Below are 22,044 nucleotides of genomic sequence, written 5' to 3'. Positions count from 1 at the left end.
CTGCTTGATAATTGAGACCGTTTAATTTTCGGGGGGATACAAATAGTAATTAATGGATTTTGTCATTGTAGGACGGTTGTGTCTACACACTGCTAAAACACTTTTATATGCAAATACCATGTAAAAGTTAGTTTTGCATCCGATTTTCCCTTTAAATAATATGTTAATATACCAGTCTACTCACAAAATCTGCCTTTTACCTTGTAACTGGTACTGATAACCACCATAACAATACGGATAAAATTAGGGCTGAACACCTCAATGCGGTGTTTCTCAACTGGTTGGCCGCAAGACTATCCTGAGTGAGACGCGGAGTGTACAATCAAAGAAATGGCATCAGTAACTAAAAACCTAATTTGAAATGTTTTTCTGATGCGAGACTTTCATTTTGAAAGACAGATACAGTTTCAGATATTGTCAGGCTTATTGTCAGTGTCGTTATTTCATCGTTATTTTCGTAACTTGGTGTAAAATAAAGTCTCTCACCTCAGAAAAGCAAACTTTCCTGTCCTGTCAGATGTTATACGGTGCTCATAGTGTACATTCTTTAATTGCACGTGCAAATGGGACGGTGCACGCTGTATATCACTTCACTAAAACAAGTTTGTGTTTTTATTGTGTATTCACCATGGTAACCCAAAAATGCCATGTTATTCAAACTTTGTGTTTTTTTTGCATTTGTTTAAATCACTGGTGGCTTACTTTAGCATGGTTACATTATTTAGTTACATTATTTAACTTTCAAAATTGTTCAGACTATTGTGTCGATTGTGTGACTGGTTGCTAATCCTGAATGATAGTTAACATGTTGTCTGTCACTGAACAAGATACTCTGTCCATGTTTTGCAGGGCCCTGGCCGACATGAACAACGATGGGAAGATGGACATGCATGAATTTTCCATCGCAATGAAGCTGATTAAATTGAAGCTGCAGGGTCACCCCCTCCCTCCTTCACTGCCCACCTCCATGAAGCAGCCTCCCCTCTCTATACCCCCACAGCCCCCTTTTGGTAAGAAAACTCAATCTGATGACTTGAATGACATGTTCTGATTGAATTATTATTAACTAATTAAATTAATTATTTATCTTTGATCGGCATCTGAAGGGATGCCCAGTATGGGGGCAATGCCAGGCCTGCCGGCAGTGCCGCCCATGCCGCTGCCCCCTCTGCCCCCAGGAGTGCCAGGAGTAGGCGTGTCTCCACCACTGGTAGCATCAGTGACCCCAGCGGTACCATCTCTTGCTAACGGAGCGCCCGCTATGATGCAACCCATGGGTGGATTCTCAGTTCCAGGTAATGTAAACACACGCTCACACTACCCAGACCAGCTCGTACAGTTTGTTTACTTTGGCACAATCATTTTTGGGTGTTTGTCTCTGTCTGTCAGCTTCGTTCAATCGTTCCAGTATCAAGCTACAAAAGGGCCCTTCTGTAGAGGCACCAAGGTATGCACACACATGCACACTATATTCACAGACATTTTATAGATGTAAAAATCCACCAATTGCAGGGCTTTAGACTGCGACTAAAACGGTCGAGCAAAAATACTAGTTTGAAAGTGAGGTTTTTTGCTGAAGTCAACACTGGCGACTACATAATTTACATGATGTTTTGCGATTACACATCAAAGTTTAAGTGGAAAAAAGAGTTTCAAACAGTCCTCATCTCAGCAGCACAGCAGCATTGTCGCACACTTGCTAAATGCAGCTCAGTTGTGCAGCTTGAGAGAGATCGTAATAACGGAGACTGTGAAAAGTGAAAATACACCACTTAAACTACAACAGATAAAAAAAATAAAAATTCTTATTGAAGCCAATGGCTCCTTAATCAATTTTTTTTTTGTCTGGAGCCCTCTGTTATGCTTTTTTCTTTTCTTAAGTGTGCAGAAAAACACTTACCTGACATGCTTTGTTTGTAGTCCTCCCGTTATTTCCATCATTTAGCAACGTCACAAAGACAGGAACTTAAACAGTGTTTCAGCCAGAGGGTGAAAAGCATGCTGTACCAACGTACAGTTTGAAATAAATCTTGTTTTTGAACTGTAAATCATGTAAATGTTTTCTAGCAGACCCCTAAAATAAAATTTTGGATTTGTAAATGAGTATAATATAGCCACTTAAACACACACATTGTCTCTCTAGTGCTCCGGCTGCTCCTCCACCCACTGACTGGGCCGTGCCTCAGTCCTCGCGGCTCAAGTACCGCCAGCTCTTCAACAGCCATGACAAAATGATGAATGGTTATCTCACAGGTGTGGTGTCTGTCACTCAAAGCATGACATGACATAAACATCAGGCAGTGAAACACTTTGTATTTTGTAAATACTAATTTAAATATCAAATTTGAAATGCTGCATAGCTGTACATTTTAACAAGGTTATTATAGTTTCATATTTTCAAGTTTGATTTAATATTATTTTTTATATACATTTATCTCCATTCATATTTTCTTTGTAAGAATCTAGCTTTTAATTCAGTGTGTTTGCAGTGGATAAAGCTCTTGTGATGAGTGACTGTGGTTCCTCAGTACAGCTTAGGGGAAACCGAGGTTGCTGACTCAATATACATACGCAACTCTTTCTTTCACTTCTGTTTTCTCTCCCTCTCTTTCTTTTCTGCTTCAGGTCCACAAGCCAGAACTATTCTAATGCAGTCCAGTCTACCACATGCCCAGCTGGCAACTATCTGGTGCGGATCCAACACTTTCTTTTACATTTTTTTGATGCTGTCTCAACAAATCTGGAAGTTCTGAGATTTGAATCAGTGTAAACAAAAGGATTGGTATCTGGTTTTTGTTATGAGTACATCCGAGGGCTGTTTTGATTTCTTTTAACATGCTGAACTTGGGATTTCTGTATTGCCTATGTTTAAAATGCCTCTTTTATGCCTTTTTGAATACTGCCTTTCATGCATATTAAATGCATATTTTGAGAAAACGAAAGCCTTGCCTTACAAGCATGTAAACCTATTGTAGGAGGCTCCCAAAACAACATGGCATTATAGGGGCACTTTAACACCGGATCTTGGGTGATCTGGTGTCATGTGGAAAGGCAAGATAAATAGCTGTTTTGACTTCATATAACATCCATTTGTTTTATCAATATAGGTACCTGTCAGATATAGACCAGGATGGAAAGTTGACTGCAGAAGAGTTTATTTTGGCCATGCACTTAATTGACATGGCCATGTCCAATCTGCCTCTTCCCCCTTTATTGCCCCCTGACCTCATACCTCCGACATTCAGGTGAGTGACCCCACTGATGGCACACAATAATCTCTCATGCCTTGGAATTATCTGCCAATTTAGTCGAAAGTTAGAATTAAGAGAACTTTTATTCTAACAATGCAATGGTTACATTTATAGGATTTAATTCTTTCCTGTTTGTGTAGGAGAGTGCGTTCTGGCAGTGGAGTGTCTGTGACCAGTGTACACACGACAGACCAACGGACTCAGGATGAGCCGGAGGAGGAGGAAAAAGAGGCAGAGAGAAAACTTCCAGGTCAGAGGAGAAGAGAGCATCCTGATCAGTTTCACTAACAAATCGGACTCCGATAAAATATTTGTGGTCTCAGATGACAATTATAGACATGAAAAAGGTGCCCTTTGCAGCTTGCATTTAATGCATTTTTATCTTTTAACTTGCATTTACATCTTGCAGTGCAATTTGTTGTGAGAGATCTGATACCACTTAGCATTACAAAATGGAAAACACCACTTACCTATTACCACAAAAGCTACATTAATTATAAATGTACTGCCATTTACCGATTTTTAAAAAACATTAATGGCTAATTCAAAGTGCTTTTTCTCATTTTGGCTTATAGAATACCAGGTTTCTGGTTACTTTTATGTATTTAAGAAACATACCCCCTATATAAAATGCTAATAGACAATAGGAGTGGAAAAAAGTAGTTAAAGAAGTTTTAAAGCGAGTTAAGGTCTGGGGATAAAAAAGAGAAATTGCTTGTGTAGTTCAGTGGGATCATTTGTGAGATATTGTTGTTTTAATTGACCAGATCATAAGACATGATAAAAGTAGAGCATGACAGAAAGTTTAAAGCCCAGCCTGGCAAAACGACAGTTGATGTTTTACGTGTAGTGCAACCTATTACATACTACTTCCATAGTTGTTTATGGTTAACAAAATGCATTAATATTTTCATTGAATATGGTCAGAACCTGTCCTGACGCCCTTTGAAACTGGTTTCAGTGATCTCGACACAATCACTGTTGCATATGGCTTTTAATATGGTCAAGTGTATCACCAAAAAACACGTTCATGCTAGATGTAAAAGGTTGCTACTATGTTTTAAATGTAAAAATCGGTCTTAAAATAGTTTCTGTTCCTCCCCTCAGTCACATTCGAGGATAAGAAACGAGAGAACTTTGAGCGTGGAAACCTGGAGCTGGAGAAACGTCGGCAGGCACTGCTGGAGCAACAGAGGAAAGAGCAGGAGCGACTGGCGGCCCTGGAGAAAGAGGAGCAAGAGAGGAAGGAGAGAGAACGACTGGAGCATGAGAGACGCAGACAGCAGGAGCTGGACAAACAACTGGAGAGACAGAGAGAGCTGGAGCGACAGAGGGAGGAGGAGAGACGCAAGGAGATCGAGAGAAGAGAGGTGAGTTCAAACATTCTCAATGCAGGTTTAACATTATCAGCATCAGATGTAACTTCTTGAGCGTGTGTTGTGTGTGAAGGCTGCCAAGCGGGAGCTGGAGCGTCAGCGGCAGTTAGAGTGGGAGAGAACACGCAGACAGGAACTGCTCACCCAGAGAAACCGAGAGCAGGAGAACATCGTCCTGCTCAAAGCACGCAAGAAGACACTTGAGTTTGAACTGGAGGCTCTGGTACTTGCACTTCTCTACACTTTAATGTTACTAGGCAAGACACTCCAGTTTTATAGGGTAAAAATGTTAACTTGTAGGTATGACCATAATTCCTCCTTGGATTAAGAAAATGTAAAAAAATTTTTTTTTTGGGTATGACAAGTTTGGCTAATTAAATATGCACTCATTTGCATATATTACTAGAACTGAAATTAAGTTAAAGGTATAAACTGAGGGGATTTTGGATATCTCTTTTTATCACTACATGAATCAGAAAATACAACCATGTTTTTAGGAATAAAATGTTGTAAAAAAAAAAAAAAAAATCAGGGGATTGATAAATGAACAAACCCCTTTGTAAAAACCTTCAGAATATAGATGGGTATAAAGACTGAATGGTTTTAAGTGCTACTGAAGTAAAGATTTCTGACTCGATGCATTCAACTTATTTTGACCAAACAGCCTTAAAATATGTATTATAATTTTAATCTACAGATGCAGATAAATAATAGTGCAATAAAATAGACAAACAAAAGTATATTTTGGATATTTTCTGTCCACAAGTCCAAAAAAACACTTATTTAAAAGAAAAAATTATAAACATTTATAAACATTTTTCTGAAGTGTTTTGCCTTAAAAAATGTAAATATGTAAGCTTAGTCATACATCAGATATAATCACATTAATAAGGCAGTTAAAAAAGACATGTAGACTAATTTTAAAGCTGCCTTTCATGATTTCTCCACGGAATCGGCAGCACCAAACAGAATTGTAATCTGTTTGAGGGGCTCATATGCATAATAAACCCATGTTAATCTGATGCTGAGTTTAGTAGTTTGACATCTGTTGTTCTTCTTGGCTCTTTTCTAGAACGATAAGAAGTCACAGTTGGAGGGTAAACTGCAGGACATTCGTTTCCGTCTCTCGGCTCAGAGGCACGAGATCGAGAGCACCAATAAGATGCGAGAGCTCCGCATTTCTGAGATCACCAGCCTACAACAGCAGCTGCAGGTGTGCACTACTTCTCATTTCTCTCTTCTTTCTCTTCACTTGCCTCCTACAGAGTTTAAGCCCCTCATGGACAGAGACAAGTGCTTTACACTATATAAATCTCGTTTCTGTGCAATTATAAACAATAAGATATACATTTTAAGTTGCTCTGTACATAAGCGTTTCAAAGAAATCCAAATATTTGGTGTGTTTCTGTCTTTTGTCTCTATCAGGAGTCTCAGCAGTGGTTGAGTCGGTTGATTCCTGACAAACAGTGTCTGAATGACCAGCTGAAGCAGGTTCAGCAGAACAGTCTGCACAGTAAGAAGCCTTTCCTCTACACCACTTTTAAGATCCAGGCTAGTTTTCTGATTAGATATTATAACACTAGATGTTTAGGTGCAAACCAGAGTCCATCTCAACAGATTAGCTGGTGTCTGCTCATCTTATGTGGTTTCCTAATTAAAGTGGTAATCAGCTGCCTTTAGTACTGATTGTGGTGCCTTGTGTCTTTGTCAGTGTTATAAATCATAAAAACTAAATGTTGGAGTTCATGGGTTCTGTCTTCTACCATTATTATTTCAAAGTTTCTATAAAATTACTGGGATTAAAACTGATGATCAGCCCAATGAGTCTTTGTTTCGCAAACCGGTTGAAATTCAGGACACTCAATCAAGGTGTGTTCGGAGTTCTCGCCCTAAACACGCCCACATAAAGCCTTTGTAACATTTAAATCAACAATGATCTAGAATCACTGTAGTCTGTAGAAGTTGCTGCAGACTGGTTATATTTGGTACTGCAAGAACAATTTTACAAATGAGCTGATTGAGCACAAAAACAACACCTGGAGTCGCAGAGGCAGGTAAACAGTCAAGAACTACAGGTGCTGGTCATATAATTAGAATATCATCAAAAAGTTGATTTATTTCACCAATTGCATTCAAAAAATGAAATTTGTATATTCTATTTATTCATTACACACAAGACTGATATATTTCAAATGTTTATTTATTTTAATTTGATGATTATAACTGACAACTAAGGAAAATCCCAAATTTGGTATCTCAGAAAATTTGAATATTACTTAAGAACAATACAAAGAAAGGATTTTTAGAAATCTTGGCCAAATAAAAAGTATAAAAATGAACAGTATTAGCATGTACAGCACTCAATACTTAGTTGCGGCTCTTTTTCCCTGAATTACTGCTGTAATGCATGGAGCGTGGCATGGAGTCGATCAGTCTGTGGCACTGCTCAGGTGTTATGAGAGCCCAGGTTGCTCTGATAGTGGCCTTCAGCTCTTCTTCATTCTTGGGTCTGGCATATCACATCTTCCTCTTCACAATACCTCATAGATTTTCTATAGGGTTAAGGTCAGGCGAGTTTGCTGGCCAATTAAGAACAGGGATACCATGGTCCTTAAACCGGTACTGGTAGCTTTGGCACTGTGTGCAGGTGCCAAGTCCTGCTGGAAAATGAAATCTGCATCATCATAAAGTTGGTCAGCAGCAGGAAGCATGAAGTGCTCTAAAACTTCCTGGTATACGGCTGTGTTGACCTTGGACCTCAGGAAACACAGTGGACCAACACCAGCAGAAGTCATGGCACCACAAACCATCACTGACTGTGGAAACTTTACACTGCACCTCAAGCAACTTGGATTGAGGTCTCTTCCTCCAGACTCTGGGACCCTGACATCCAAAATAAATTAAAAATTTACTTTCATAAGAGAACATAACTTTGGACCACTCAGCAGCAGTCCAGTCCTTTTTGAAGCGAGACGCTTCTGACGCTGTCTGTTGTTCAAGAGTGGCTTGACACAAGGAATGTGACCGCTGAAACCCATCTCTTGCATACGTCTGTGTGTAGTGGTTCTTGAAGCACTGACTCCAGCTGCAGTCCACTCTTTGTGAATCTCCCACACATTTTTTAATGGGTTTTGTTTCACAATCCTCTCCAGGGTGCGGTTATCTTTCCACATCTTTTCCTTCCCTTAACCTCTCTATTAATGTGCTTGGACACAAGCTCTGTGAACAGCCAGCCTCTTTTGCAATGACCTTTTGTGTCTTGCCCTCCTTGTGCAACGTGTCAATGGTCGTCTTTTGGACAACTGTCAGCAATCTTCCCTATGATTGTGTAGCCTACAGAACAAGACTGAGAGACCATTTAAAGGCATTTGCAGGTGTTTTGAGTTAATTAGCTGATTAGAGTGTGGCACCAGGTGTCTTCGATATCGAACCTTTTCACAATATTAAAATTTTCTGAGATACTGAATTTGGGATTTTCCTTAGTTATAAACATAAAAATTTAAAGAAATAAACATTTGAAATATATCAGTCTGTGTGTAATGAATGGATATAATATACAAGTTTCACTTTTTGAATGGAATTAGTGAAATAAATCAACTTTGATGATATTCTGATTATATGACCAGCACCAGTATATGGTCAGATTGGTGAACTGAGCATTATTTGAACAGTATTCCTGTTTGTTTTGCTCATTAAACTGTTGAATCAAGAGCAGTTTTAGTGGCCATTTTGATGATTAAAGCTTCCTTTTGTTTAAATCAGTGTAAAAGGGTGAAAAATAAATCGATTTGCAGAATGGTCCACAAGGATTTTAATCTCTCAGGAATTCTTTTTAATTGTTGTCTGATCATTTCTGCTTTGTAGGAGACTCTCTGTCTAGTCTTCAGAGGGCCATTGAAATGAAGGAATCCACCAAACAGCAGCTGAAAGAACAGCTGGACGCTGTGGAGAAAGAGACGCGCTCCAAACTATTGGAGATAGACGCCTTCAACACACAGCTGAAGGTACTGAAGCCCTGAAAGACCTAAACAAACACACACACTTACACAGACAGAGATAAATTTGCTTCAGTTGTGTTAGTTTTGTAGTTACTTGACAATTTTTTGTACTGTTATGTTTTGCGTTGTGTGTGTGTGGGTGTGTGAAGGGGCCAAAATGAACATTTGTGCAACATTTGCATTAAATTGGTTTTGGTAAATAAAATTAAATAAATTACTCGGTCCATTAAATAACTTCTGTAATCAAATAACTGATGGAAGAAAACACATTTTAACAATCATCTGAATACTTTAGATGATATACATATACAATAAACAATAAATAGCAGTTTCATGGCTAATAAGAAAAACTGGTAAATTTGCTGAAGTCACCATTGACAGTTTGGAGCAGTGTTCGTTTTGGCCCCTTTTGTGTTTGTGTGAATGAAAGAGGAAGTAAGAGAGAGTGTATTTTGAGACATCATTGACCTTCCACCCAGTGTATGTGATAAAACCAAGAGAACATCTTATTTTTGTCCTAATGTGCCTTCAGAATAATGAAAAGAGGGTGTGTGATAAAGTAGAAGTATTTTCACTGCGTCACACAATCTCTTGTTCCTCTCTCACTGTATCTGCCTGCTGCTCACTCTGTCATCCTCATCCTCTCTTCATCCTGGCTGACTCCCTCTCAACTCCCCTCGCTCCACCATGTTTATACGGCTTGGTTGGCCCTCGTTTTTCTGGCTTGACCGTGCTTTACCCCGCTTTACCCTTCGTGACGGTACAGTCCTTGGGGCTGTTCTATCAGACCCACACTGCTAGGATGGAGAACCTGCAATCGGAGCTACTTAACGAAGAGCAGAGGGGGCGACAGGTAGACAACCCCCAGAAAACTACTACTAAACTATTACCATCTACTCACAGCACTGTGCTCTCTGTTGTCCTGTATGAGGGGAGTGAGAGTAGCACACTTCCAGTTGTGTGTTGTCTTGACTACTTCCTTTTACTAAGACATCAACAGGGCTCTACAATAAGGAAGGGGGTGTTTTTTTTTGTTTGTTTTTTTACCTGCCCTTGTCATATTTTCATTTTGGATGACCAAACTCAAAATACTACAAAACTCCTAATAATGATAAGAATAATAATTCATGATAATGTGGTACCTGTGCACTGACTGACACACGCTCAAAGAAAGCCGGCTGTCACACATGCGTGAATGGTGAAATACTTAGTGACGTCAGCATGCCCCTCTTACTGAGTAGTCCTGTAAACATATTCAGTTAAGTGAATATAAATAGTTGGGAGAAAATGTAATGCGTATTGGATCTGTGCATTAGGTCTTAAAGTTACAGCAGCCTAATATACCTGCTGCTGTCTTTAATAATGATCAGTATATTTAAATCATACAGTGAAGACTTTATAGAGTATATAGGTAATTTCTTAAAACCTTGTTTGTATCTTTTATCTTATTTGTGCAATTTCTTTCTTAATTTCAAGAACAAAATAAAAAATAACCCCACATACAAGTTAGTGTCAGATCAAAAAAAACTGGTCATGTATGTCTTCATCTATTGTACATATTCCAGGATGTTCTGGAAATCACAGTCACAAAATCAGCCATATTAAATTTTCAATTCTCTCAAATGTATTGTCTTTATTGTTGAGCCCTGATGAATATTATTCCTGAAAGAATAGTTTTGGAGATTTTTTTCTTTTTTTTAAGCCTGTAACTCGCACTAATTAACAGAGCAAAGGCTTCACTGCTCTGCTTTGGTTCAGATGTCGCATCTGGTCCGTTTATTTCACCCTTTAAATAAATAAGATAAAAAAGCTTAAGAGGCTCTGCATTGTGTAGAGCTGAGCACACATCAGAACAGAGTTCAAAGACAATGAGGATGATGATAATGATGATGATGGTGTGACCTTTGACCCGTCACCGTATGGGTGGCTCTGTGTCTCTTGCAGTCAGGGAGCTCTGTGGACGAGGTGCTGTTGGACTGTCTCGCAGCACTGCTGGCCTGTTTGAAGCATATAGACTTCTACTTCCAGGTCATCCCTCCCTCTCCCCTGACCTTTGTTTTCACCCTACACCACGTCCCCTGCTCATGTGTCTCACAACACCTCCTCCAGCTTCCTTTGAGAAGCCCATCAAAGGCAGCTCTAGCTATTCTAAACCTTCACGCATTGGTGAAAGCTATGCCTTTTTGTGCACTGATCTGAGGCAGATCATGGTAAATAACACATAAGGTTGATTGTGCTGCTTTATTATCCAAGCCGTGTGTCAATTAGTTCCAAAATCTTATGCATAAACATCTAAACATAATTTTTTTTGTTCTTTTTTATATATATACACGTGCTTTTAAAAGTCGTAACACCATTATAGAATTTTGACTGTCATTTACGTTTTAGTCACTTCAGAAGTGCATTATTTTGCAAAAATAGACTAGCTGGTTGGCAAAAATAGATTTGCTTTTTTGCAAAAATGGATTAGCTGTAAACTATTACACCAAATTTGACACACATTGTACTGCAGTGATCGGTGATTCTTTCCATCTGATAGGAATTTAGCCTTTTTATTTAGTTGCATGCTGAACAATTCTTTCTTTTCATTTTTATTATTGTTTAACTCTTTAAAGTAATTTTATAGGTTCAGGTCATTTAGTCATATTGATATTGGTGTGATCAAGAAAATGCTATACAGACTTTCCCTGCAAAAATTAGGCTACATTTAAAAAGGAAGAAGAAGAAATAATTAGTCAGTGAAGTTGTTAACAGAAGCAAACTTAACATTTTCAGTGTGTGGATTTACAAATGCATTAAAAAGTGCATGTCTGGTTCATGAAATCTAAACACTCACACCCTTTTACACTGGTTTGGGGTGTATATATACATGTGTTTTACACTTGAATGGCTGTCTTTCTAGAGTCTGTCTATTACCGATCCGCTTGCAGTGATCTTTCTTGATTGTGTAATTCAATGGGTAAATTGTGCTCAGGTGACATTCAACATTTAACAGAAATATAGCTTCGATAAGAGATCCCAGACAAGAGAAACATACTTAAAAAAAAAAAAAAATTAACATGACTCCTTTACCAAATCCTGATTGTGTTTCCCAAAGAGCTTGCTTGTTGGTGGAATGGTCTGCCATTACATAATTGGCAGCGTTTCCATTGGTCTGCTGAGAAACAGTCTGTTATTTCGTCTCTTGTGGCTTCTGTGGTTCATGTGACCTTACCCAGCAGGCATTGCAGCCTGCCATCATGAATGCAATGGCTATGCAGTTTGCGCTTGGACCATGCAAGTGTATTAAATATAAATGCACTGAATTGGCTGTCAGTCAGTTATTACATTAGTGAATCATTTATATTAACATTATAAATGGTTAATCATACAGTCAAGCACAAAATGTATATGCAGTGTACTGTTTTTAAATTTTCTATTTTAAATAATTAAAATGTTTAGAGATAGCAGAGAGCATGAAAATTGAGATTTTCAATATTTTTAGATGGTAACTTAAGAGCTATAGTCAGAAATTTGTTTCAGTATAAAAACCAAATAGAGGTTATGTGACTGAGACTTTGAACAGTTTGTCCAGACAGCACTTGCAGGGTACAGCTGTGAACGTATCTGTGTGTGTGAGAGAGAGGGTGAGCGCAAACAGAGCCCCGTTGCCCCCTATACTCCCCCTTACCTGTCCTCCAATATCCCATCATGCATTGCAGGAGCTGAGAGAAATCCACAACAAACAACAGAGGCAGAAACAAAAGGGGCTGGAGGCTGACATCACCCAGCCATCACATGACAGGAAGTCCACAGAATTGCAAGAGTCTAGGTATTTTATGCCTTTGCATGGCCATTCTTTGTGAGGGGAAAAATAATAATTTGACTTTTCTAACTGGCATTCATTTTGTCTCTTACTTCCTTCAGGTTGTCAGGGACAGAAGATGGCGTGTCTCCAGCATGGAGAGATGATGGGCTGGGTAAAGCGCCCACTCCTCCGGTGTCTCAGGCTTGGAGAAGCCAAGTGAGTGAAGAGGAGAACCACAGCAGAGCCGAAGTACAGGATAACCTCTCCAAACTCCTCCCACAGCATCCGCAATCGGTGAAACTCCCGGCTCAGTCGCCCTGGTCTATGGCAGGTAAGACAAAAGAAGATTGTTGAACCAGACAGACATGAATTGGATTGGTTTCTTAGCTGTTTTTTGTTTGTTTATCAATACTGAGATGTGTTAAGCTCACCCTAAATGGGGTAACCCAATATAACTTTTGTGTTTGTGTTATAGATAAGATTCCAGTGTCTGGCTTTAATCAGGGTAAGGTAAAGGTGGTCTACTATAGAGCACTGTATCCCTTTGACGCCCGCAGTCATGATGAGATCACCATCCATCCTGGAGATATAGTGATGGTAAGCCATTTTTAACATCTTAATAATAAGAAATGTGTCTTAAGCAGCAAATCGGGATATTAAAATGATATCTGAAGGATCATGTGGCACTGAAGACTGGAATAATAGCTGCTGCAATTGAGCTTAGAATAAAACAATATAAAAGTTCATTTCATTTGTAATAATATTTGACCATATTGCACGCAAATAAATGCAGTCTTGCTGTGTGTAAATTACTTCTTTCAAAAACAATTAAAAAATCGTACAGTCCCAAACTTTTGAATGGTAGTGTCTATAGACGATTTAAAGCAATAGTAATGCACAATTATTTTATTTTACTTTGCATGTAATTACTGTTGTTTACTGTTTGAGAAATAGTTTTAGCCCTATAATGTGTGCTTATATTTTCTGATTAGGCCTGCCATTAAAGGTTTAAACTAGGGTAATTACATGATTTGCCGATTAATATAATTAATCACAAATTAAACACAAATAATTTTTGGCTGAAAAATACCCCCCAAAGATAAAATCGATATTCTGTTAAATGAGAAACGCATTTAAAGGACATTACAAAAAGTAGCTTTAAAGGAAAAAAATATATTGCATGTAATGTAAGATGACAACTAAGTCAAGACCAGGGTGGGGACATTAAATGCTTTAATATTTTTAACGTTATTTGTTTGAAAATTAGTTGCACTAAGTTAATGTGTTAAATCAACAGCTGTAGGTCTGATGTGTTCTTGCCGGAGAGTGTGTACTTGTCTCGGCCTTGTGTGAGAGAGAATATATGTGTGCTGTTAGTGTGTACATGTACTGACCTCTGACCCTGCCTCTGTCCTCCCTTTGCTCACTCTGCCTGAAGGTGAAGGGAGAGTGGGTAAGTCGAGGCTTCTGCTCCTCGTGCACTTTGGTTTATTTCTTGTTTGTCTTTGATGTTGTCAGTTTTGTTCATTCACCACTGAGCTAAATCAGACCCTGTACAGAGATCATAATACGTGGCCACATGTCTGTGTCTGTTGTTGAGTCTTTTGCAAGATTTCAGAGGCTTTGCTGTGTTTGTCATTAAATCACTCATAGAGATGTCAATGATGCCTCTGGGATGCAATGACCATTTTATTATTCCATTTCTTGTATTAAATCAACAAAATGAGTCCTTTGTGTCATCACATACAGTCACTGTGCTCTGTGTATTCCAGTTCATGGGTTTCTCTGGTGTATATGAAGATGCTGAGGTTCCTTGTGATTCTTTATCACCCAGTTATGTCTCATTTGTTTTCTCTTGTGTTTCTCTTTTCAGGTGGATGAGTCTCAGACAGGTGAACCTGGATGGTTAGGAGGAGAGATTAAAGGGAAGACTGGCTGGTTCCCTGCCAATTATGCAGAGAAGATTCCAGAATCTGAAGTTCCTCTTAGTTTGAGAGCTAGCGCTGCTTCTAGTCCCAGCCCTAAATTGGGTTCCCATGTGTCATCCGCTTCTTCATCGACCACAGCCACACCCTTGCAGTCAGTCTCCACAGAGTCTGCGTCGATAGCCCCGCCCTCCTCAGCCCCCGCCCCTCCAGGCCCCGCCTCCTCCTCTTCCTCAACATCCAGTAACTGGGCAGATTTCAGCACTACGTAAGTAATTTTTCCAACAAAAAAATTATAATTCTAGTAAATACATTTATTTACAGATGACTTTTTTTCGGCTCTGGTTTATCTGCATCCATTTTGATTCTGTGCCCCTGTGACTTCAATTCAGATGGCCAACTAATTCTGCAGTGGAGAAGCAGGACAGTGATGGATGGGATGCATGGCCGACCCAGCCCTCTCAGCCGTCCCTGTCAGTGCCCAGTGGAGGGCAGATCAGACAACGCTCTGCTTTCACCCCAGCAACACTCTCCGGCTCTTCACCATCACCTGTGCTCGGCCAGGTACATATACTCTCTGCCCCTGTCCATATTAATGAATAAAAAATTTTGTGTTAAATTTCTTATCTACCCTATGCATTTTAAAGGAATAATTCCAAAACCTAGCCATAACCCCAAGATGACTCTTGAGAACATTCAAGATGTAGATGAGTTTGTTTCTATATCAAAATTTTTCATTACATCACTTGCTCACCAGTGGATCCACTGCAGTGAATGGGTGCCGTCAGAATGAGAGTCCAGACAGCTGAAAAAACATCAAAACAATCCAAATGTAATCCACACGACTCCAATCCATCAATTCAAGTCTTGTGAAGTGAACTGCTGCGTGCTTGTTATAAACAAATCCATCAGTAAGGTGTTTCACAAGACATTCATTGATGGACTGGAGTATGTGGATTACTTTTGGATTATTGTGATGTTTTAATCAGCTGTTTGGACTCTAATTTTTACTGCACAGTGCACCCATTCACTGCAGATTATCCATTGGTGAGCAAATGATATAATGCTGAATTTCTCCAAATATGTTCCGGTGAAGAAACAAACTCATATAAAACTTGGATGGCCTGAGGGAAAATCTTTTTTCAGCTTTACTAGTAAACAAACTATTGCTTTAAAGACTATAAGGCCTCTTTCTTTCAGGCTTTTACAAATATGTATGAAAAGAATCATACCATTGTTCATCATTTAATTAGATGGAAGTTATGGTTAGGTACTGGGATCTTATCAGTGCATTTCATTTTGAAAACTCTTGTTTCCAGGGTGAAAAGGTGGAGGGTCTGCAGGCGCAGGCTTTGTATCCATGGAGAGCCAAGAAAGACAATCACCTAAACTTTAACAAGAATGACGTGATCACCGTCCTGGAGCAGCAGGATATGTGGTGGTTTGGGGAGGTGCAAGGGCAGAGAGGATGGTTCCCCAAATCTTACGTCAAACTCATCTCTGGGCCCATCCGGAAATCTATGAGGTGTGTATCTTGGTGATATACCATTATTGGCTAATATTAGTGATTTTTATATGATGTTAGCATATTAAATTTTTTTATTTTAGTTTTCTGTCAGTGCATCTGTGCAAAATAGCACTGGTTTGTAATAATACTATATTTGTAATATATTGTAATAAATAGGTTTTCACTTTTCGAGCATAACATAACAATTATGGCCCCATTGTGAAGCACCAGTTTTATTACAGTAAGTGATGTTGAACACACAGTTAGGCGTTTCATCCAGACTCATTTTGAGTTTTGAATGCTGTTGTTCTGTTTCAGTATTGAGTCTGGCTCTTCGGACAGCCCCCCCAGTGTTAAGAGACCCAGCCCATCTCCAAACAAACCCACAGATCTCGGAGAAGGTCAGAATACCAGTCACAGCTCGATGGATAATTTATTTTTCCCTCTCTCTTCCTAATCATTTTGTATCTGAAAGTCTGTGTGATTCTGTCTGATCACAGAGTATGTGGCCATGTATACATATGAAAGCAGTGAGCAGGGCGACTTGACCTTCCAGCAAGGTGATGTCATCACGGTCACAAAGAAAGAGGGAGATTGGTGGACCGGCACCGTGGCCGGGAAGACGGGAGTCTTCCCCTCTAATTACATCAAACCTAAAGAATCTGAGGTAATGACTTAAAATGTTAAACAGACCTTGAATTGTTTGAGCTTTTTTATAATGCAATACAGTTATATGCAAAAGTTATTATTGTAGTCAAATGAGGAATATTTTCAACCAGTAAAATCATTTTAACAATAGCATTCTTTCCACTCTTATCTAGGGTTTGGGATCTGCTGGAAAAACAGGAAGTTTAGGGAGGAAACCAGGTGGGTGGTGATGTCCTCATGATATACCTCTCTCATCAAACTTGTACCATAGATTGTCTGAGTTTGAGAGGATTTTAGCTAAAAAAAAAAAAAAAACACAATTAATGGCCTTTTATAAGTAAACTCAGAGACCAGATTTTAACACAACAGCATTTTATAAGCGAGCTGCCCCTGTATTCCTGCTTTTTTCTTTTCTGACCTGTATTTTTCTTCTGTGTTCAGAGATTGCCCAGGTGATTGCTCCTTACACAGCCACTGGGACAGAGCAGCTCACCTTAGCACCTGGCCAGCTCATTCTCATTCGCAAGAAAAACCCAGGAGGGTGGTGGGAAGGAGAACTTCAGGTCTGAATAACACACATGCTATTAAATACACCCACACTTTCTACTACAATAACACAAGCCTTAAACGGTTAATAGAATAACTGTTATAAATACTGCTATAATAACATCAGTGCTTGAGGAATGATATGATATGGTGATACCAATGAGATATCGCTGTTCCTTCTAAATGAGGCTGTATGCTAAGTTTTTACTTTAGATTCATTTTAATGGCCCACTGCTGTTGCTCTCTTCAGGCAAGAGGAAAGAAGCGTCAGATTGGCTGGTTTCCAGCTAATTATGTAAAATTATTGAGCCCCTGCACCAGTAAGACCACACCCACAGAGCCCAACCCACCAAAGCTGCCAACACCCAATGCAGGTACAGGTAACTTATTTTGCAGGGAACTGGTTTCGTATGATTGTTCTTTTTATAATACAAATGTTAAAGGCGATATATAATTATGTCAATTGAGCATGTTGCCTCTTGTCTTATAGAACAGGTTAGGTTACATGTGCATTGCTGCCAACACACCATCATCAACTCATAGTTTTTGCATTTTTCCTAGTTATTTGCATGTCCTCATGGTTGATAAATAAAGGCAGTCTACCAAATAGCTAAGCAAATACTCCAGTAGTCAGGAATAAATATACTGTATTATATTATAAATATGAAATAGAGATAGTTAGTAGTTGAAAAGAAATCGGAATTCTGTTGATTTTAAATGTTGAAAATATTATCAAAATGTGAAAATGTACTACAGTCCTACAAGATCGTTGCATAAAAACACAAGCCATCGTATATTTTACATGTGCGTTTGTGTTTCGCCTCCCTAGTGTGCCAGGTGATTGGCATGTATGATTACACGGCTCAGAACGATGATGAGCTGCCTTTTGGGAAGGGCCAAATCATCAATGTCTTGAGCAGAGAGGATCCCGATTGGTGGAAGGGAGAGCTGAATGGTTCCGTTGGCCTTTTCCCATCAAACTACGTCAAGCTGACCACTGACTCAGACCCCAGCCAACAATGTGAGTCCAGAACATTCTGTTTTTTATACACACACTCACACTGAACCTCTCTCTATCCTGCTCAGAGAAATTAGAGATAACAGATCAATTCTGAAATCCCTTTGAGAGACAATTGGCTTGAAGCGTCACCGGTAACATCCAGTTAAATGGACTGTGCCAATACAGTCGTTTCTTTCAAACCCTTGAGGACCTTCTCTCAAATTTAGTTTTAATTATGTTCTCATGATGTGGTGAGTTATAGAGCCTCCAATGTCCACACTGAAGCCCCTCCTCTTCCTGTTTCCAGTCAACCTCTCACCTGTTGTAGAGCATTAAGTAGACTCTCGTCTCTCTTTCTCTCTCTGCCTGCATGCCGGTGTCCTTGTCATTGTGGCGTCCTGTGAAAAGTGTCTTGCAGAGTTCATTTAGCTCTCCTAGCTCGTAAAGATTTTGCACATTGTGGGTTTTCTTTTCTTTCCTTTATTTAGATTTTTCCCCCCTTTTTTTTGGCTTATGTGCTGTGTTTTCCTCTTTCTAGGACTCTTATGTTGCCCATATCCCACTCAGCCTTGAAAGTCCTCAAAGCGACCCACTATCCCTTAAACTGCCCAGCGGGATGATGGGAGATGGAACATTGATCATGTGACTGCCCCCCCCTCACAGCTGGCTTTGTGGCCAGAAGAGACGAATACTACAGAGAGCAGTCGTTAACCTCAATATTCAGAACCGTAGACTCTCGGGGCAAAATTGCCAGCCAGCATCCTCCGCATTAACGCAATTAACCAAGAATGCCTAATATTTGAAGGATCTCTTCCCTTTTTTCTTTTACAAATTCATGAAATTAATCATTTACACTGAATTTGTACGATGAATTGAAACACTAATCAAAATGTGCTGGATAGTGGGTCCTTTTGTGGCTTTCTGTGATCTCGCCCCAAAGCCTGTTGGTAAAAACGAAAATTGGTTATGAAGCAGCCAATCAAAATGGTTCCATTCAGTGTTAACTTCCACCGCTTCATCCAACCAACGCACGCTGTTTTTCGCTCCTCGAAGCCCCGCCCCCGGGTTTCTCATTGGATCATAGCACCACAGAATGACCCACTATTCATGAGTCATGACGTAATGGGGTGCAGTATCGAACATGTCATAACTGACTTGCTTACTAGTGTCATTGCAAACTCACCAAGGCTCTAAGATGTGAAATTGTGACATAGCGATGTGTACAACATATCCGACCAGTTGAAATATCAACGTGCCATGGTTTTTGGGAGCCAAAGTATGTCTAAACCAAGTCAAGTGATCTCGAAAACGAGTATATACCATGTCAAGTGTCCTCAAATGGTCGGTTATGTGGACTTCATATAGATTACTATTGTGTGTCATTCAGAACCCCCCCCTCCCCCCCTCCACCCCTTACAGTACACACAGGTGCTGCCAGTCAATTTGACGGACAGGATGGACAACTCAGTTCATCCAGTGCGGTCACATGCCTCTCTGTGTCATTGTTTCTTACATGTTCATACCAAAACAGTGGATGAATTGATTTGTGTGTTTGCTAGTCTCTTGTTTTTTTTTTGGTTTCGTTTTTTTGATTGTTTGTTCTATTGTGTTTGCGTGATGGGGTTGAGATTTGGTGTTGCAAACCAAAAAAAAAAATGCACAACTGCCACTTAAAGATAATGGTACAGTGATGCGTTCATGTTTAAAATGTTGCTGGAAGTGACGTACTCGTTAAGAGTTTCCTTACATGATCAGACTTTCAGAGGGTTCATTTCTTATATACTATAATTGTGTTTCCCATATAAATGAATGAATGCTTTGGTTTTGTATTCTCAATCGTTTGCTGTCATCATTCTGTCACGTTGATTGAATTTTCAATTGTTTTTGATGTTGATTTCAAAGTTGTTCTTGATATAACAGCTCACTATTTTTATAATGATCAAAAATTGTTATGCATAGTGTTTGAAAACAATTAACCGCAGTATGTACACCGTCCTGTACCGGAAAACTAAAATATGAAAGTTCAAGTAGTGAGTAGAGAGTCCAATAAATTTGATGAAATTGAGATGTCATGCTTTGAATGAAACCCTAAACAGCATTAATGTACTGAACTCTAATGATCACAAATGCTCATGACTAAATAGAGGTTCACATGTGAAACATGAAAGACTGGAATGTTCTTTTAAATATATGAACAAGAGACTGAGTTTTAGGGCCATTAGATCATCCAGTGTGTTTTTTCTGCTTGTTAGAAAACAATCAAAGCATGGCATTAATTTGTACTCCTACAATATTGTACTGGCAACTCATGAACTAATTATTATTATTTTTTATTACTCTGCGTCATAACAGTGTTGTTATTTTAATGCTGAGAAACAAGACATGAAATCATGTCCGTGTGATTCTTTATTGGTTCCACAGTATTTGAGGTTGCTGCTTTATTATTGGCTGGATGGGCTGTCCATCATGTCCCTGACCAGTCTCTTAAAAGGTTTTTTGTTTCGTTTTAAAAATCCTCCTCAGACCACAGAAGCACAACTGCTTCCTTCCCATTCAGTATTTGCATTACTCTGTAATACAATGCATTTGTTCTGAATATCTCACCAAAATGTCCAAAACATTAACCGTTGTACTTGACCATTAAATCATTTTATCAGAATAAAATGAATGTACAGTTAAAAACTCAACTATATACAACAATTCCTAGCTTTAAACAAAGTGTCATACCACCTTTATAAAAAAATAAAAAAAATAAATGTGTAACCATTAAAGAACTTCATTGCAACTGCAGACTGGCTTTATTTATTTTGAATCTGCTACCAGTGATTGTGTCACTATCACACGCATAATGTTTTTGAATGCACAGTAATGTTTCATTCATGACTCACACGTATTGCATGAGGAATATGCCTGCATGCATATCCTATAGAAGTGAATGCACATTTAGTTTTTGTTTTTGAAAGCGCTGTCTGGAATAATTGAATCCGACTGGGCAATCGCAGCATTCTGCAGTCAAATATTTTTGTATAGTTGAGCGTGTTCCTACAATAACTGCTAGTATTGCCTCGTATCACTCCGTCATCTCTTTCTTCTCACATAATAAAGTAAGTTTAACTCAAATCAATGTTTCATGTCCAGTTATTTAATAAGTGTAATAAGCTTCATGACAGGCCCTATATTTTGTAATAATCATACATTATTCCTACATTCAGCTTTAATTTCCAGTATTATTCTTACCAAAGTAATTGTTTTTTTCTGCTTAAAATGCAACTGAATTAATGTACTAATTAATTATTAATCTCTTTAATTTTATATGTATTAATCTAAGCATGAGACGTGACTGTGCATGACCTCTGTGCGTTTCACAGGGTGTGCCGACCTCCACCTGCTTGACATGCTGACCCCAGTGGAACGGAAGAGGCAGGGTTACATACATGAGCTTATTGTTACAGAGGAGAACTATGTCAATGACCTGCAGCTAGTCACTGAGGTAAAACTCATAAGAAACGATGGTTTGATCCGGCCTACAGAGTGGCCAAGATCAATAGAAATCAGGACTGTCGTTTGAGGGTTTAAAAAACTGCTGTTAATAAGTATGCAATTGTATTTTAAAAAGATATAACCAATATTTATGGTTCGCTTTCAGACGTTCCAGAAGCCTCTGCTGGAGTCAGAATTGTTGACGGAGAAGGAGGTGGCCATGATCTTTGTCAACTGGAAAGAGCTGATCATGTGCAACATTAAACTGCTCAAGTATGCCACCTACTGATTAACACCATCATTAGTTGCCATGCAATTTAAGCTGCATTTGTGTTTATTCTAAAGATATTTACATCTAAATGAGAATACACTGCATCAGTATGTATCAAAATAATGCAACATGTCAGGTCATTTAATTAAATATTCACACTTCACAGCTTTATTAAACAGATGTCGACACAGCTATATGAATAGATCAGATGTAATTCCATTTAATGAGCATTACATGGCTTACCCAAAATGCCCC

The 22,044-nt window shown here is 39.0% G+C and overlaps 1 protein-coding gene across 3 annotated transcripts in view; it reads left to right on the top strand.

The window, feature by feature from the left end:
- LOC113067293 (intersectin-1-like) overlaps window positions 1–22,044 on the top strand; it is a 43,717-nt gene that overhangs the window by 16,997 nt on the left and 4,676 nt on the right. Inside the window, exons 5-31 of one of the 3 annotated variants that reach the window (XM_026239710.1) lie at window positions 850–1,010; window positions 1,107–1,295; window positions 1,390–1,447; window positions 2,144–2,253; window positions 2,626–2,689; window positions 3,108–3,245; window positions 3,392–3,501; window positions 4,359–4,621; window positions 4,701–4,850; window positions 5,700–5,840; window positions 6,053–6,140; window positions 8,492–8,631; window positions 12,327–12,436; window positions 12,532–12,743; window positions 12,888–13,009; window positions 13,851–13,865; window positions 14,286–14,605; window positions 14,730–14,901; window positions 15,657–15,862; window positions 16,163–16,245; window positions 16,345–16,511; window positions 16,666–16,711; window positions 16,934–17,055; window positions 17,289–17,412; window positions 17,868–18,059; window positions 21,407–21,528; window positions 21,685–21,791. In XM_026239710.1, coding sequence (XP_026095495.1) covers window positions 850–1,010; window positions 1,107–1,295; window positions 1,390–1,447; window positions 2,144–2,253; window positions 2,626–2,689; window positions 3,108–3,245; window positions 3,392–3,501; window positions 4,359–4,621; window positions 4,701–4,850; window positions 5,700–5,840; window positions 6,053–6,140; window positions 8,492–8,631; window positions 12,327–12,436; window positions 12,532–12,743; window positions 12,888–13,009; window positions 13,851–13,865; window positions 14,286–14,605; window positions 14,730–14,901; window positions 15,657–15,862; window positions 16,163–16,245; window positions 16,345–16,511; window positions 16,666–16,711; window positions 16,934–17,055; window positions 17,289–17,412; window positions 17,868–18,059; window positions 21,407–21,528; window positions 21,685–21,791 — 3,732 coding nt within the window. Of the gene's footprint in view, window positions 1–849; window positions 1,011–1,106; window positions 1,296–1,389; window positions 1,448–2,143; window positions 2,254–2,625; window positions 2,690–3,107; window positions 3,246–3,391; window positions 3,502–4,358; window positions 4,622–4,700; window positions 4,851–5,699; window positions 5,841–6,052; window positions 6,141–8,491; window positions 8,632–12,326; window positions 12,437–12,531; window positions 12,744–12,887; window positions 13,010–13,850; window positions 13,866–14,285; window positions 14,606–14,729; window positions 14,902–15,656; window positions 15,863–16,162; window positions 16,246–16,344; window positions 16,512–16,665; window positions 16,712–16,933; window positions 17,056–17,288; window positions 17,413–17,867; window positions 18,060–18,576; window positions 21,159–21,406; window positions 21,529–21,684; window positions 21,792–22,044 lie in introns of those variants that run through there. The other 2 variants (XM_026239828.1, XM_026239754.1) reach the window with 2 other exon arrangements.

This window comes from Carassius auratus, chromosome 1 (genome assembly GCF_003368295.1).
Source record: "Carassius auratus strain Wakin chromosome 1, ASM336829v1, whole genome shotgun sequence".
NCBI lineage: Eukaryota > Metazoa > Chordata > Actinopteri > Cypriniformes > Cyprinidae > Carassius > Carassius auratus.
Note: the sequence above shows the minus strand (reverse complement) of the source record. Positions and strands in the feature narration are given on the sequence as shown.